The 15,634-nt window shown below is 37.2% G+C and overlaps 1 protein-coding gene across 1 annotated transcript in view; it reads right to left on the reverse strand.

The window, feature by feature from the left end:
- Positions 1–872: 872 nt before the first annotated feature.
- UPP2 (uridine phosphorylase 2) overlaps positions 873–15,634 on the reverse strand; it is a 50,973-nt gene continuing 36,211 nt past the window's right edge. The window contains exons 6-7 of the mRNA XM_044669114.1: positions 11,206–11,352; positions 873–1,021 (exon numbers count right to left, since the gene is read on the reverse strand). Coding sequence (XP_044525049.1) covers positions 873–1,021; positions 11,206–11,352 — 296 coding nt within the window. The remainder of the gene's footprint in view (positions 1,022–11,205; positions 11,353–15,634) is intronic.

Consider the following 15,634-nt stretch of genomic DNA (forward strand, 5'->3'; position numbering starts at 1 on the left):
TGTTTATGATCCTGCCTCCATTCCCTACCCCTTCTCCCCATCACATCGGCCCCTTCTTGCATTTGTCAGCCTTGGAAAAGAGCCAAAGGCTTAGACGATTATTCCAGTGCACTGAACAGCCTGAAAGAGGCATGGTGCCTCCTGGAGGGCCAAGCCTACTACTGAGGTATCATGTAGGTGCTGAGAAAAATGTGTTATAATAGTCTACAAAAAATGTAACTAACTTCAATTCCAAATTTAATTCCTGGTAATTTTTTCCTCAAACTGGTTATTTTTCTCTGAAATAAAAATGGAAATCCAACAAACTCCCAATACTAAAAGATAGTTTAGCTTTATAAAGACAATTAAATATTCCTCCACCTTACTACACCCCATTACTTCTTTCCTTTCAGAAATAAATATGAAACTCAAACTACTTTTGTTTTGAAATAAAATCACTAACATAAAAATAACTACCTAGGTTCTGAATTCCCTCTCTCTAATTTTCTGAAACTCTACAGATGGAAACAAAGTGGTGGAACCCATTTCCCTGGGGTGATTTCTCCATGTAGATCCATATTAAACTGACATTTGGGAGGTAAATATTTTGAACATGTGTGCTCAACTGCTGAAACTTGTCCAATTCTTAAGATGGTCTGACAGTGTTTTAACGTGACGGTCTGGATGGGTTTCAGAAATAGATCGACTGGTAATCGTATCTCCAAGATGGCTGGTGCATTTCAGTGTGTGCCTGATTTGGGCTCTGTACCAAGACCAAAAATCACGATTGGACATTTAAGTTGGGGGTTGTCATTGGTTTTGTTTAAGCCTGTCTTCAAAATGGAATTTGCATGTAATTGGAAAATCGGAGGGATGGTTTGCTTGCCTGCAAATTACTTCAGGTTATGTTGTCCAAGGTGCTTTTTAATGAAGATTGAGATCAGATGCTGAGGGCGTTGCTGATATTCTAGTAGCACTTCATGGGGCAAGTTGATCTGGTCACATTCAAGTCTGTTGAGAAGGGTAACACAGACAACAGCAGCTAGAAAATGAAAAGCAAAACCCAGCACAAACATTGTTATTAGCATGTCACCCTTTGTATATTAAGATGATTTGCATCTCTTATTCTAGGCCACATGCACAGAGTTGTTTTTCTTGCATTGATGCAGAAAAGTCATGCAGACTAAAATATATGTTGTACTTCCATGGTGTTTCACATAAGGGACTCTTGAAATAACCTGTAATAAGTGTAATATAACTATTACCTTGTCTCCTTTTTGATTAAAATGAGGAAAAGAACAGCAAAATGTACCCGCATATATCTGCAGCATTCACCAGAGAGAAGTCTTTATTTTTGTTATTTAAGGAAGAACCCAAGGTGTACAATACAGAATCTTATATTGCCAACATCAAGGCCAATTACTGATTGCATTTAGTAGGGTCATCCAGGAGAAAATAGGTGATGACCATCTTTTGGGGACTGACAACTCAGTGACAGTGTGACTCTCTCTTTGTTATTACAAAAAAATAAACCCAACAACATTAAATGTAGGTAATTGGACTAGCCAACCACTGTTTCTTGAAGTTAAGCATGGAGGGGAAAATTTTGATTTTCTGTTTTTCTTTTTTGAACTATCCAGCCCATAATTTGCCAGGGCAGAGACAAAAGAGGTGATCTGGGGGAAATCAAAAGAATGGGGCTATGTATTAGAAGAGGAGATAATGGGATCATAGATTTTTACCTGGAAAGTCTCTTAAAGGTCATCAAGTCAAGTCCATCTCCCTCATTTTACAGATGTGGAAACTGAAGCCCAGAGAAATAAAATGACTTGCCTAGAGCCGCATAGCTAATAAGTATCTGAGGCAGAATTTGGATCCATTTCTCCCTAACTCCAGGTTCAGTATCTAATCCTTTATACCATGGTGTCTCATCAAACTTAAGGCACTTGATAGTAGCAAGCTAACTCCTCTCCAAGTACAAACTAGTTCTGATCCTGCTTGGCTTCTGAGATCTATAGAGATTGGTGCATTCAGAATGGTTTGGGCTGCCCCCTCTCCTTAAATGACTGCAACTATAGTTGGACAGTCCTCAATATGGGCTGTTTCCTCTACCCCAACTATTTTTCCTATGGTAAAAAAGAAATTCCTACCTATACCTCTGGAGAAGAGACAGTGACCTGTAAAAGCCCAGATGGGAAAAACTCTGCAAATGCACAGAGGAGAATCCTAAACCAATCAATGGGTTGCCTTTCTCTCAATATTCCTTGCATAGAGTTCCTACTTGGCAGCTATTTCCCTATGCCATTGCTGCTCAGAATAAGAAGTAATGAAAATATTCAACCAGAGTGTTGTCAAATATTCCACCATTCCGAATTCTACTTATTCCAAACTCACTCTGTTGTGAAGTTGGCTGACATAGCAAATAAACAAAGGTCAGAACCAAGACATTCTCAGGTTAACGATTCCCATGTCTGTGAAGCCCATTAGGAAACAAGAAATGTTGACAGTTCCCCTTCTAGTTCTTCCCTCTTGGCAGGTAGATAAAAGTATATTCACTCCATGTCCTTGTCATATCATAAAACAAGAGCAGAACCAGGGTTTCCTGGATGTCTTTTCTGATTATTTCAAGGACAAGACTAAAGATTCCAAAGAGAACAGATCATAGTCATCTCCGTGATATTTTTTTTGGCCTTGGAGATCCCATTAACGAGCAACTTATAATAATCTTGTCACATAAGATTATGAATTCCAAGAGCAATTAAGATGGACTAATTACACACAGCAATTTTTAAAAAATTAAGCCTGACAGCTTTGTTACCTTAAGGCACAGATGCCTACATCAAGGATCCTGGCTACCAAAACATCATTGAGAAAATAAGCTAGGCCACTGACCTGAAATTAATGTGGCATGGGACTCCAAGAGGTCATCATAGCCAAGGGTCAAATAGATATATGCGAAGTTGGGAAACATATAGATCTAATCATCTCACTCATGTTGGGCTCATAGGAAAAATGGCACTCCCTCTCCCAACTCCATAACTTTTCCTTGACTGTCCTCTGTTCTTGAAATACTTTCCCCTCTAATTTCCACTACCTGACTTTCTTGGCTTCCTTCATCTCAATTCTTCATTATCCCCACTTCCCCATAGAGTCTCCCCTCTGTTATTATCTGTGATAATCCCTGTTTGTATCTTGAATGTACATAGCTATTTGTATATTGTTATCTTCATTAGAGGCAGCTAGGTGGTATGGTAAATAGAGTGCCTGGTCTGGAGTCAGAAAGACTCATCTTTCAAAGGTCAAATATGGACTAAGATATTTACTAGCTGTGTGACCCTGGGCAAGTCATTTAACCCTGTTTGCCTCAGTTTCCTCCTCTGGAAAATAAGGTGGAGAAGGAAATGGCAAACTACTCCAGTATCTTTGGCATGAAACCTCTAAACAGGGTCACAGAGTCAGACATGTCTCAAAAGTACTGAACAACATCTTCATTGGACTGTGAGATCCTTGAGAGTAGACACTGTGTTGTTTACTTTTTATTCCCAGCACTTAGCCCAGTGCCTGACACATAGTAGTTGTTGAATAAATGCTTGCCAACTAATTGTTTCTAAATTGGGGGGGCATAATTTGGAATCAAAAACCTTTGTGGACAGTTTGATCTTCCTTAGTTGTTAGTGTCCACTCCCTTCTCTAATTATCCTGTATATACTTATCTTTATACATATTATATCCTCAAAAAAGAATGGAAACTCCTTGAGGGCAGGGACTGCTTTTTAAAAATTTTGCCTTTGCATTCCCAAACACTCAGCACTGTGACTTCTAATATGTAAATATATAACAAAATCTTTTTAGATTTAATTTGGTATTTTCAGCCTAAAACCCTTCCTCATCATCATACTATTTTGGGTCTGGCTATGTGACTTCATTGGTGTGAGGAACGCCCTCTATTATGTGACAAAACAACTGTTCCTCAGCTTGGAAAGTAGTTGGGGGGAACCGAGAAGTAAGAAGATTTGACTAGGGTCACACAGTTAATATGTGTCTGAGGCAGAACTTGAACCCGGATCCTCCTGAATCTAAAGCCAGTTCACTATCAATTGCAACACACTGCTTCTCTGCTTTCCTATTACCATTGTTTAGTGTCTGACCCGCTGCCCATTCTTTCCTTTATCAAAAGGAAGGAATGAAAAGTATAAACATTTATGTAGTTAGTTCTAGACGTGGCATGCAGCATTTTACAAATATCTGATCTTCATAGGAGGTAGGTGTTTTATATATATATACATATATATATATATATAGTATATATATATATGTATATATATACATATGGTGTGTGTGTGTATTAAAATTTACATTTTATAGTTGAGGAAATTAAGACAGATAAAGATTGAATGACTTTCCCAGGGTCACATAGCTAAATAAAGCTGGATTTGAACTCAGGCCTTCTTGACTTCAGGTCTAGCTCTCTATTGTTATAACGAAAAGAGTCCTAAGGAGATATAGGTATACACTATCCACTTAGCTACCTCAAAACAGAAAAAGTTCTAATACTGGGAGTTCCGTCAGGTTGCCCTTTAGACAAATAAGATTCCATCAAGGGTTAGTTTTCCCCCAGTGTTTGCATTTGCAGCCTTTTGTGTAGAAGTGCAACATAAATGAGGCTATATAACTAGATAAAGGAATTTTAGACAGCTGGAAAGGGATTTTTTTTTTTACAAGATGGGAGTTATGAAAGCCTTGTGTAGAACAATTGCAAAAGGCAGAGCTTTGACTAAACAAGTGTAACCAGTATCTAAGACAAATCTATTGGGAGATGGAAGGGGATGGTTGAAGAAGACAGAGGTTATGGGATCTGAGGATGATGAGGAACTCTGAAGGCAGAGTGTTTGAGGGGTACAAGGCTTAGAGTAGAAATGGTGATTGTGAATCAAGCACTAAACTTATTGGGAAAAAGAGAGAGTGGCCTGGAGGTCTCCAGATGACAACAAGAAGGATTGGACCAGATGGAGTGAACTTTCAAGGACTAGAGGTCCTTGTTGATCAGTGGTGGCAGATGGTAAGTCTAAATGTGGCAGTAGGAAGCAGGTAGTATGCCAACTGGCCTGGTACTTCAGGAAGTGTGAGAAAAGGACCAGCCTGCTTCTAAGAGGGGGTCAAGACATGTGTCATCCTCTCTTCACTTGCCTTTGTATATCAAAACATTGATGTTTGTAAGTTCATAATAAGCAAAAAAAATTTTTTTAATAATTAAATGTCAGTGAATGACTGAAAATGAAAAGATAGTGAGAGGAAGAGATTTAAGATCCTTAGGTCAGAAAATTGAATCTCACTCCTTTGATTACACATCTAGGACAAATGCCCAACTGCCCCCCTGCTAGTTCTAGCACTGTCTGAAAGTCTACCTGCTTTTTTAGAGTGCCTGAAAAAGGGAGCAGAGAGAGCCCCACAAAGAAGATGCTTCTCTAGGATTTTGCAGAGTTGGAAAACTGAATGTCAATTTAGCTTTGTAGTCCTGACTCTAATAGAGAAGGTAACAGGGTAACAGAGAAAAGCCATCATTGGTTGCCTCATTCCCTGTAGAGGAAAACTAGAAACAAATGGCCCAGTGGGAAATTAAAAAAAAATTCTTTCCTCTCTAGCTTTTAGAATATTTATCATCATTCATGATTCATTTCCCCATTCCCAGCCAAATATTCTTCTTTACTTCTAGTCAGCAAGAGGATATCAGAATGAAAAGCATTCTGAGTCAGGGATCCTCACACCTTTCATTGGACTTAATAAGGTAATGTGAAAAATACTGAATATATTCTGTGTTATTAGTATCTGTCAAAGGAAATAATGCCTAATTCCACTTTTGCCCTATAAAAGGCTCTATAGCAAAGTGATCATGTGGGCTAGAAACAAGGAGAGGCAGAAAATGGAATTTCAGCAAAACTTAATCTCAGACAAACGTTAGGCTCAGTGTGTTGTCATGAGGCAGAGTGAGTGGCAAAATGTATTGTCTTCAAAAAACTGAGTGGGAATTGAAAGGGCTTATCAGAAGCCCACAGAGCAAAAGGATTAGTATCTATAATCAGAACTTTACCTTTTTTAAGCCAATGGAAATTCAGCTTTGAGAGGAAAGAGATCTACGCATGTTTTATATCTATAAAAAATGTAGGTAGGCAGCTAAAAAGTATTATGCCAAGCATATAGAATAGTGTAGGTTCAGCTTTCAGTTATAGAGCCCTTGAGTGAGTTCACAAATTTCCCTTCCACTACTTGTTTGAGAGGATGACAGTAGTATTAACCAAAGTAGAGATGTTGAAAGGAGGGACTGGTTTGGGGAGAGAAAGTGATAGTTTCCATTTTAGACATAGAGGATTTGAGATGCTGCCAAGACACTCAAGTGGAAATATCCAACATGTAGTTATGTGTATGAGATTAGAGTTTAGACATATGATTGGGCTGAATATTTGGTAGTCGTCTTCATAGGGGTGATGATTTAAAAAAAGAGATAAAAATTATGAGTGATGAAATCTTTAATAAAAATAGTGCTAGAATAATAACAATGTTAAAAAGAACAACATATTTCTATGGTACTTTAGGATTTCTAAAGCACTTTTTAGGGGGACCAAACCTGTGATTTCATTTATTTAGAGAACTACTGGTGAGGAACCTCTCTTTATCAAAGCAGATTAGAACTAATGAAGAATAAAATGAACAGAACCAAGATTTATATAAGAACACTGTGAAAAAAACAACTTTAAAAGCTGTAAGAGCTGTGATCAGTACGATGACCACTGATAATTCCAGCAGACTGATGATGTTACCTATTACCCAGAAGGTGTAGAACTAAACATACATATTTTTTATGTACAGCCATTGGGGGAATTTGTCTTGCTTGACTATACATATTTGTTATATGAAATTTGATTTTTTTTCCTTTGCTTTCCCCCTCTGCAATGATATGGGGCACATAGGAGAAAAGGAGAGAAAACAAATTTTTGCTATTTAAAAAATATAGGGATTGGGGGGCAGCTGGGTAGTTCAGTGGATTGAGAGCCAGGCCTAGAGACGGGAGGTCCTAGGTTCAACTCCAGCCTCAGACACTTCCCAGCTTTGTGACCCTGGGCAAGTCACTTAACTCCCATTGCCTACCCTTACCAATCTTCCACCTATAAGTCAATACACAGAAGTTAAGGGTTTAAAATTAAAAAAAAAAAACAAAAACAAAAACAAAATATAGGGATTGAGGGGGTGCTACAGATTGAGATGTATGAACTTTCAGATAAAGTTGCTATATGGAGTTTTAGTCATACTTTGTATATTTTGTAACTGATTATTATATGTAACATATTATAACCTTATTAATAGACATCTCACCAAGTGAGAGTAAGTTTTAAATATTTGCAATGTGAAAACAAAATATCAATAAAACAGAAAGTGTAAAAAAATAGTAATTGGCACCTTCTAACACCCCAGAGTTTTAAACATTATATCCTATTAGGCTATTATTTCTTTGAGGTTAAGTACTATGTTGATTTTTATCTTTGTATCCCAAACAACAGATACAATGCATTATACATTGTTGTTGTTGTTGCTAAGTCATTTCGGTTGTATTTCTCTCTTTATGACCCCATTTGGGCTTTTCCTGGCAAAGATGCTGAAATGGTTTGCTGTTTCCTTCTCCAGCTCATTTTATAGATGAGGAAACTGAGGCAAACGGGATTGCACAACTTGCCCAGGGTTTCATAGCTAGTAAAGATTTGAGGCTATATTTGAACTTGGGTTTTCTGACTTCGAATACTCAAATGTTTATTCTTAAATTTAGATTAAGTCAAACTAATTGTGCTATGGTGAAGGTTAGAAGTTTCCAGAGGCCAGTAACACACAAGTGACTCAATGTTCACAAATACCTTATTTGAACTCTGTAGAAAAAGTAAATGTTGATTGTGTGGGAAAAGAAAAGGAGCAAAGGATAGAACTACCTGGGATAGAATGGGGGGGGGGGGAATTTCTAGGCAGCCAGAGGCAGAATAATGGCACTGAACTGGAACAGGAGGGAAGACTAGAGGGGTGATTGAGACATTTTGCCAATTTAGGAGGCTGTCAATACTTCATCTTGGTATGGGTTATTTTAAACTATACTCCTTTCTGTTTTACCTGTCTTTGTCACTTCCCCCATGCAAGCTTATGTCCTGAAGAATATAAAATTAATATACATCCATTTATTTTTCTTTCTTACTCTAAGGTACAAAATATATTGATTTATCAAATGAGATTTTAGAGCTGGAAGATTCTTTAGAGATTATTTAGTCCTAGCGATCTTAATCTGGATTCTATGAACTGAAAAAAAATTACCTAATTGTATTTCAATATAATTGCTTTTCTTTGCAAGTTCATGTATTTTATTTGACTTATTTAAAAACATGATTTTGAGAAGGAGTCCATGGGCTTTACCAGACTATTGAAGGGGCCATGAACCAAAAGAAAGTCAAGAAGCTCTGATCTAATCTAATCTAACTGAATCTCATTATAAATGAGGAAATGGAGAATCATAGAGTTTTGGACAATGAACTTGGGACTTCTGATTTCAAATCCCTAATGCTTTTCACTACATCATTGCTTTCCATAAGTAACATTCCATACCAGTGCTTAGAAATAGATTAAGAAGCTTCATTACATATGCATTTTAGTTGTAAATTTGTTATGTCTGGAAGTTACATTTTAATCCTACTAGTAGATTTTTAATTTAGCCTCTAAATCTGCCTTGCAGCAAAGAAGAAAAGTCATTCTAACAGAGGGTAATGGAAGGGAGAAAATCTTATGAATCAAATTATCAGATAAAAATACCATTTCTGATTTTTGCATTTAGTATGGAATCATGTACCCAGTAGGTGCTTGGTAAATTATATTTGGTGTTTATGATTTATTTCATGGCACTGAATTTCAAAAAGAGAGAGTAACCATGTTAAATACAGATAGTGTAAGGCTTCTGAAATGTTTTGCTTTAACATCCTGCTATGTGGTAATCATTCTAACCAAAACAAACTTTTTTTTTTCTGTGCAGACTTTTTATCTTGAGCTTTCCAAGTAGATCTAATATAGTTTATAAATTTACTTTGAAATAGCATTTCATTGGTGAGCTTGTAAATTATCTTCTAAAAGAAAATTAAGATGATGAGAGGCAGCTTGTCATTCAATTCAGTTTCATAAACATTTATGAAGTGCCTACTGTATGCAAATAATTGGGCTAAGCACTGAATATATAGATAACTTCAATTCTGCTCTTAAGAAGTTCATAATCCAACATAAGGAAGGAAAAGTAGACCAATAATAAGTCCAAGCAAACTGCTCTAAGAAATAAATTATAAAATTGATGAGGGAGAAATTCTTTTTCATCTGCAAGGTTCAGGGCAAGCATCATGAAATAGATAGTACATGAGATGGTCCTTGAATCAGCAAAGAGGATTCAAAGAAGATGAGCAAAAGCCCTTTCTAGGCATGAGAGATGATATGGACAAAGTCATGGAAATGAGAGAGAAAAAAAATGAAATCCAGGGAATAATAATAATCTATTTTCCTGGAATACAAAGCATAAGAAAGAAATTAATGTGGGATAGGACTAGAGCTAGAATATGAAGTAGCTTGAATATCAACATACTTTATTCCTTAGTTAATAGGGATTCATTGAAAGTTTAAAAAAAAAACCTAGCGAGTGTACTGACATGATTGAAAATGGTTAGGAAGATAATCTGAACAAGATGTGTTGAATATGTAATTGGGAAGAAATGAAGAATACATTTATAGTTAGTAAGTATGCCCATTTATTCCTTTGCGGAGCTGACTTTATTATTCTCAGTTTGCATGACTAGGACTCCATTAAGTACAGGAGAATTTGGGAAGAGGGGGTGTATCAGAGCTACTTCTCATTGAATAAATCCACATTAAATGCATTCTTTAAACTAATAAGACTTCATGTTAATGCAGAGAGCTGCAGAGATATAGGATAAACAATTGTGACCTCTCTAAAAACCATAGAGAAATTGGTACTTCCCCACATTCCTTTTCAAAAGGGAAGAAGAGAGGATTGTCTTTCTTCCAGGTTGAACTTTCCTGGATCTTGATGCTTCTTGTAGAATTGGACTAGCATAGTGGCTAACGATTTCAACTGGTGATTGAAAGCATATTAGAGAAGGGATAGACTAGAGGTAGAAAGACCACTTAGAACACTATTAAATAATCTCAGATAAGAAGAGATACAGGTCTGAATTAGGGTGGTTGCTATAGAATGGAAAGAGAGAAATGGGAAGAAGAGATATCACAGAGGTAGAATCAACAAGAATTGGCAATGGACTGGATTTGTGGAATGAAGGAGATAGAAGAGTCAAAAATGACTAAGGTTACATGGTAGGTTGACTAAGAGTATCTTAGTGCTAATAACAGAAACAAGAAATTTGGGATATGAGACATGTTTTAGTAAGAAAATGATGAGTTTGGGTTTTGGACATCTCATGTTTGAGATGCCATTTGTAGACTTAGGAAAAGGCATCTAACAAGAAGTTCAACATATGACACTGGAATCTTGCAGAAAGATCGAGAGGAAAAGATAAGGATTTCGGAGTTATCTACATGCAGGTGGTAATTGAAGCTGTGGGTATAATTGAGAGAGTAGAGAACAGAAGTGATACAAGGACAAATGGGGGACACCATTTTTTAGGAAAGTAGGAAGGAGGAGAAAGCCACAGAGAAGACTGAAAAGTGGATTGAGAGGGTGGGTGGAGGAGGGGATGGTGGTGGAGTGGCAGAGAGAGAAGGAAAGTGAGACTGAGGTCACACAGATAATCAGTAGCAAAGTTGAGAGTCAAATCAAGGCCTCTGATTCCAAATCCAATGTTCTTTGTATTGCACTATTTGGCCTCTCATCTGGCAAGAAGGAGGTCATTGATGACCTTAAGAATATTTACTTTAGTAAAGTGATGGGAATAGAATCCAGATTGCAAGGAGGACAGAATGGACGATCTTTGCAGTCAAAGGATTGTCTTTGTCATTTTTGTCTTTGTCTCCCCAAAGTCTAGGACACTGATTTGCATGTAGTAAACACTTAATAAATGTTTGATGATTAATTGAGGAGTAGTATGGGGCTTCATATCTTGTCAGGTTCTAGTATCACACCTCTTCTCAGCTCTAGTTAGAAGTTAAAGGACAGAAATTGACCCTTAATTCTCATGAAAATCTTACCTCTTAGCCCACAAAGTCCACACATGGCAGCAAACACAGTTGACTCCATTTCAATATTCCTGATGCCAGCTTTATAAGCTCTCTGTAAATAATCAAGCTTTTTTTCATTGGAAAAAGAGCACAATGCTCCATCCAGACGTCCTTGACCTTAAAGAGAGGGAGAATCTTTGATTGATGGTCTTGTAGTGTTTGAAATGGCTCATAGGTAATCTATGGTCTGAAATTATTTCTCAAGTCATTTAAATCAAAATGTTCTTCTGGATCCTCAGATTTTTGACAAACATTTATTATACATATACTATGCTGAGTGATGAGGAAGATAGAAAATTAAGAAAGCAATGGTTGCTGCCCATAAGAAAACTATATAATCTAGGAGCGGCAGGAGGGAGAAGGTGATGGAAGAGTGAAAGACAAAGATTCATTCTTTTTTTAAAATTGATTTGGATCTGTGATTTCATTGGTATAAAGAATCATGAAGAAACTCCTTTTCACAATTCAGATCAGAAACCACTATATTCTTAAAGTTTTCTGAGACTCTTTGTAAGATTTAAATTAATATCTAATAACTCCCAGTATTATATTTTATAAGATTGATTAATAATCACTTGAAGTAGAAGAAATAAAAGGACAAAAGTAAAAGCCTGAGTAAAGAAAAGTTTTCCCAGACTGCATTAGCAGGAAAAGAGAGAGAGAGGCAGGGTCACACACAAACTTTATCTCCAAAATGTAAGGACTTAATGTGAGAAGGAAAGAGGGATGCTGGGATTTAGAGACTTGGGGAGCAGATTCTAATTATACATCTTAAAGGTAAAATAATTTAGCAGGGTCACACAGCCAGTGTGTGACAGAGGTACAATTTGAGACCAGGTTTCCTAGCAGTTGTGTTGCTATCATGATACCATGTCTCTCAAATCCCATTCATGAAAGTAGCTAAGAGAAGAGGTACCCCACAAATGGCATGAATATCAAAGGAGGGAAGGCTTATTTCAAGTTGGCAAGCTCAAGTAAAGCTTCATGGAGGGGGGTAGCTAGGTAACACAATGGATAGAGTACCAGGCCTGGAGATGGGAGGATCTAGGTTCAAATCTGGTTTCAGAAACTTTTAGCAGTGGAACCTGGGCAAGTTACTTAAAGTACCCTGATGGCATAGCCCTTATAACTCTGATAATGAGATGGAAAGTCAGGATTATTTAAAAAAGGGTTTTAAAAAAACCAAAAAAGTTTAAAAAATAGTTTAAAAAACTGAAAGTGAGTTTTTTTTAAAGGAGGAGGTGATATTTGAGTTAAATGATAGATAGATAGGCTATTAAATGACAGAAAAGAAAAGGGAGAGTAGGCATCACACTAGAGAGGCTATGTATTCTAATGGGAGAAAAAAAACACTCTGGGTCTAGAGATAGAAGATTTAGCTTCTAAGTCCTGTTTCTGCCACTTACTAGCTGCGTGACCATAAACAAGTCCCTTAACTTCTTCTGAGATTGTTTCTTCACCTGTAAAACAGGGATACTGTTGTTCAGTAGTGTCCAACTCTTTGTGACCCAGTGGACCACAGTAGGCCAATACTGTCCATTGGGTTTTCTTGGCAAAGAGACTAGAGTAACTTTCCATTTCCTTCTCCACTGGATTAAAGAAAATAGAGGTTAAGTGACTTAGCCCAGGGTCACACAGCTAGTGTGTTTGAGGCTGAATTTGAACTTAGGTCTTGTTGACTCTAGACCCAGCACTCTATCCACAGAGCCATCTAGTTGCCTTTAGCCATTAGATTACCTACCTCAAGAGTTTGTTATGAGGAAAGTAGCATCTGCTGTGACATTATTATTATTAATTATTATTATTATTATTATTACTATAAGGGATAAAGGGAGAAAAGCAAGGAGTAAAAAAATTCAGATCCTACTCAGAAAATGGCTAGTAGAGTGGCTTGCCTAAAACTTAGAATAAAGGAGACACATGTAAATTAGATGACAGATAGAAATATAGGCTAGAATTAGGTAATGGAGGATACTGAGGGGTAGCATGTGATAGTGGAAATCACATAAACCCTAAGTTCAAAACATTCTCTCTGAAACTGTGTGTGATCTACAGCTAAGTTACTTATAGTCTCTGAGCCTGCTTTCCAATAATGCCTGTAGTACCTACCTATCTCACAATGTTGTTCTGAGATTCAAATAAGCTCAAGTATATAACATGCTCTGTGTGTGTGTGTGTATGTGTGTGTGTGTGTGTGTGTGTGTGTGTGTGTAATTTAACTGGTTGTTAGTTATATCAAAATTCCCCCATATCTTTTCCCCCTGACCCAACTAGAGTAGGTATCAATTCACAAAAAAAGTATGTATATAGAAATTATGCCTTTTGTGTTTCTATTTATCAGTTCTTTCTTCAGAGGTAGATATTCATAAGTTATTCTTCAAACATTAAATTCTATAGCTGTACATAATATTCTCTTAGTTCTACTCATTTTATTTTTCATAATTTCGTGTAGGTTTTTCCATTTTTTTTTTGGTAAATATCTATTTTTTAAACTAGATCTCCCTTTCTCACCCAGGTTGGAAATACTGTGAACATGGGATTAACTCTACCCTGTCTATTTTTAAATTTAATCACCAAAAGTGTATACATCCCGCTTACACTTGAGTGGGGGAGGTCTGTAATCCACTTGTGCAAAAGTGGGTGACAAATCAGAATCCACTGACTGCCCCCTGGGAAGTCCTAAGCAAAGCTTTAGTTGTAATTGGTACATGTAAAATGGGAGGAAGGCACAGGAAGTGACAAAAGTCTTTATAAATTGCAAGAACTTCCTGAACACGAGATCTTTCACCTTGAACTGGACCCTAGAGGAGCTATGGCTAAAGACCTTGTACTGCTTTATATTTCTCCTTAGAACTACCACATAGGTGAGTGAAAGGGCTGACTCCCTTCCTTGGCTTTTTCCTGGAGATACTAGTCTTCCGAGAGGCCCCTTGTCTGGAGGGTGCCTCCTGGCTAAAACCCTTGTTAATTGACCCTTGGACCCTCAGGCTGGAGCTACTGGAGCCCTGCCAGAGTAAGCCAAGGCTTGAGCACATAGTCTAGCTCCTTAAGCTACATCTCTTACTCTATCCTCTCTCTGAAATTCTTACTTTCACTCTTTCCCTCTATTTTATAAATAAGTTGCCTAAAACTCACTTGGAATTAATTAAATTCCTGGAGACTACCCTATTAAATATTCAGATCAAACAATAATTTTTCCCCTTTAAAATACAGGGGCTGTTCACAGACTAATCCCACTACTGATCAGGACCAGGGGCTTGGGCTATTCCATTTCTGACTCAAGCTGGTTAGTGTACTCAGGTAAAACTCAGGTTAAAAAAACAAACCTAAGGGTTCATCCTTTTAATGCCAGATTAAGGATGTCCACTTCACCTGCTGCAGCACAGAACACTTGAACTCAAGTGATCCCTCAGCATCATTTCCCAGGTTCAAGTGATCCACTAACCTCACCAGAAACAGAGATTACAGGAATGTACAATCATATTCAGCACTTTATAAATCTTAAGGCATCATCTAAATGACAAATATTATTATTATTCAGTACATGACGAAGAGACAATGAAAGCTTTTGATTTGGGAGTACTGCAGAGTTGTGCATGTGGAAAATTAACTGGGCATTAGTTTGTAATTCAATTGGAGGGGAGGAGGCTACAGGTAGTGAGACCAGTTAGCAGGCTATTTTAATTATCGAGGTGAGAAGTAATAAAGCCTTGACATAGGATGATGGGAGGGAAATGGGAAAGGGAGATCTAATGTAAGAGATACTATAGAAATAAAATGGAGACAAGATGGTGAATAATTGGATGGGTGGAGTGGCATGAGGAAAGCAGATAATGACAAAAGTTTCCAGCCATTTTAAGTAGGAGAACAATAGCATCCTTAACAGAACCCGAGGAGTTAGGAGGAAAAACGGATTTGCGGGAGAAAATAACAAGTTCAGTTTGAGATATGTTGGGCTGGAAGTGTTGACTTCACGTAGTAATAGGACTGCCCCACATGGAGATGAAAATGAAAGTCTGAAGCTAAAGTGAAAGATTGAGATTCATGGTAGAGATGTAAGGTCAATAGACATAGATGCTATGAAGGAGGAAGTTCAAGCCTCATGAGTGGATTTGTTTCTGGAAGATAGGATACCAGTATACTTATAAATGTGTGGACATGTATATATATGCATATATATGTATATGGAAACATATGTGAAAGACAAAAAGCTATATAGACAGAGAGTTCAAGACACACAGTAAGAGAGTCTGAGAGACAGAAAAAGAGAAAAAGAGACATAGGGAGGCAGAGACAGAGACATAGACATAAAGTCAGAAAAACACAGACCCAGAAAGAGATCTAGAGATATAGAGAGACAGAGATAATGATATATATATATATATATATATATATATAT

Source organism: Gracilinanus agilis, chromosome 3, assembly GCF_016433145.1.
Source record: "Gracilinanus agilis isolate LMUSP501 chromosome 3, AgileGrace, whole genome shotgun sequence".
Lineage (NCBI taxonomy): Eukaryota > Metazoa > Chordata > Mammalia > Didelphimorphia > Didelphidae > Gracilinanus > Gracilinanus agilis.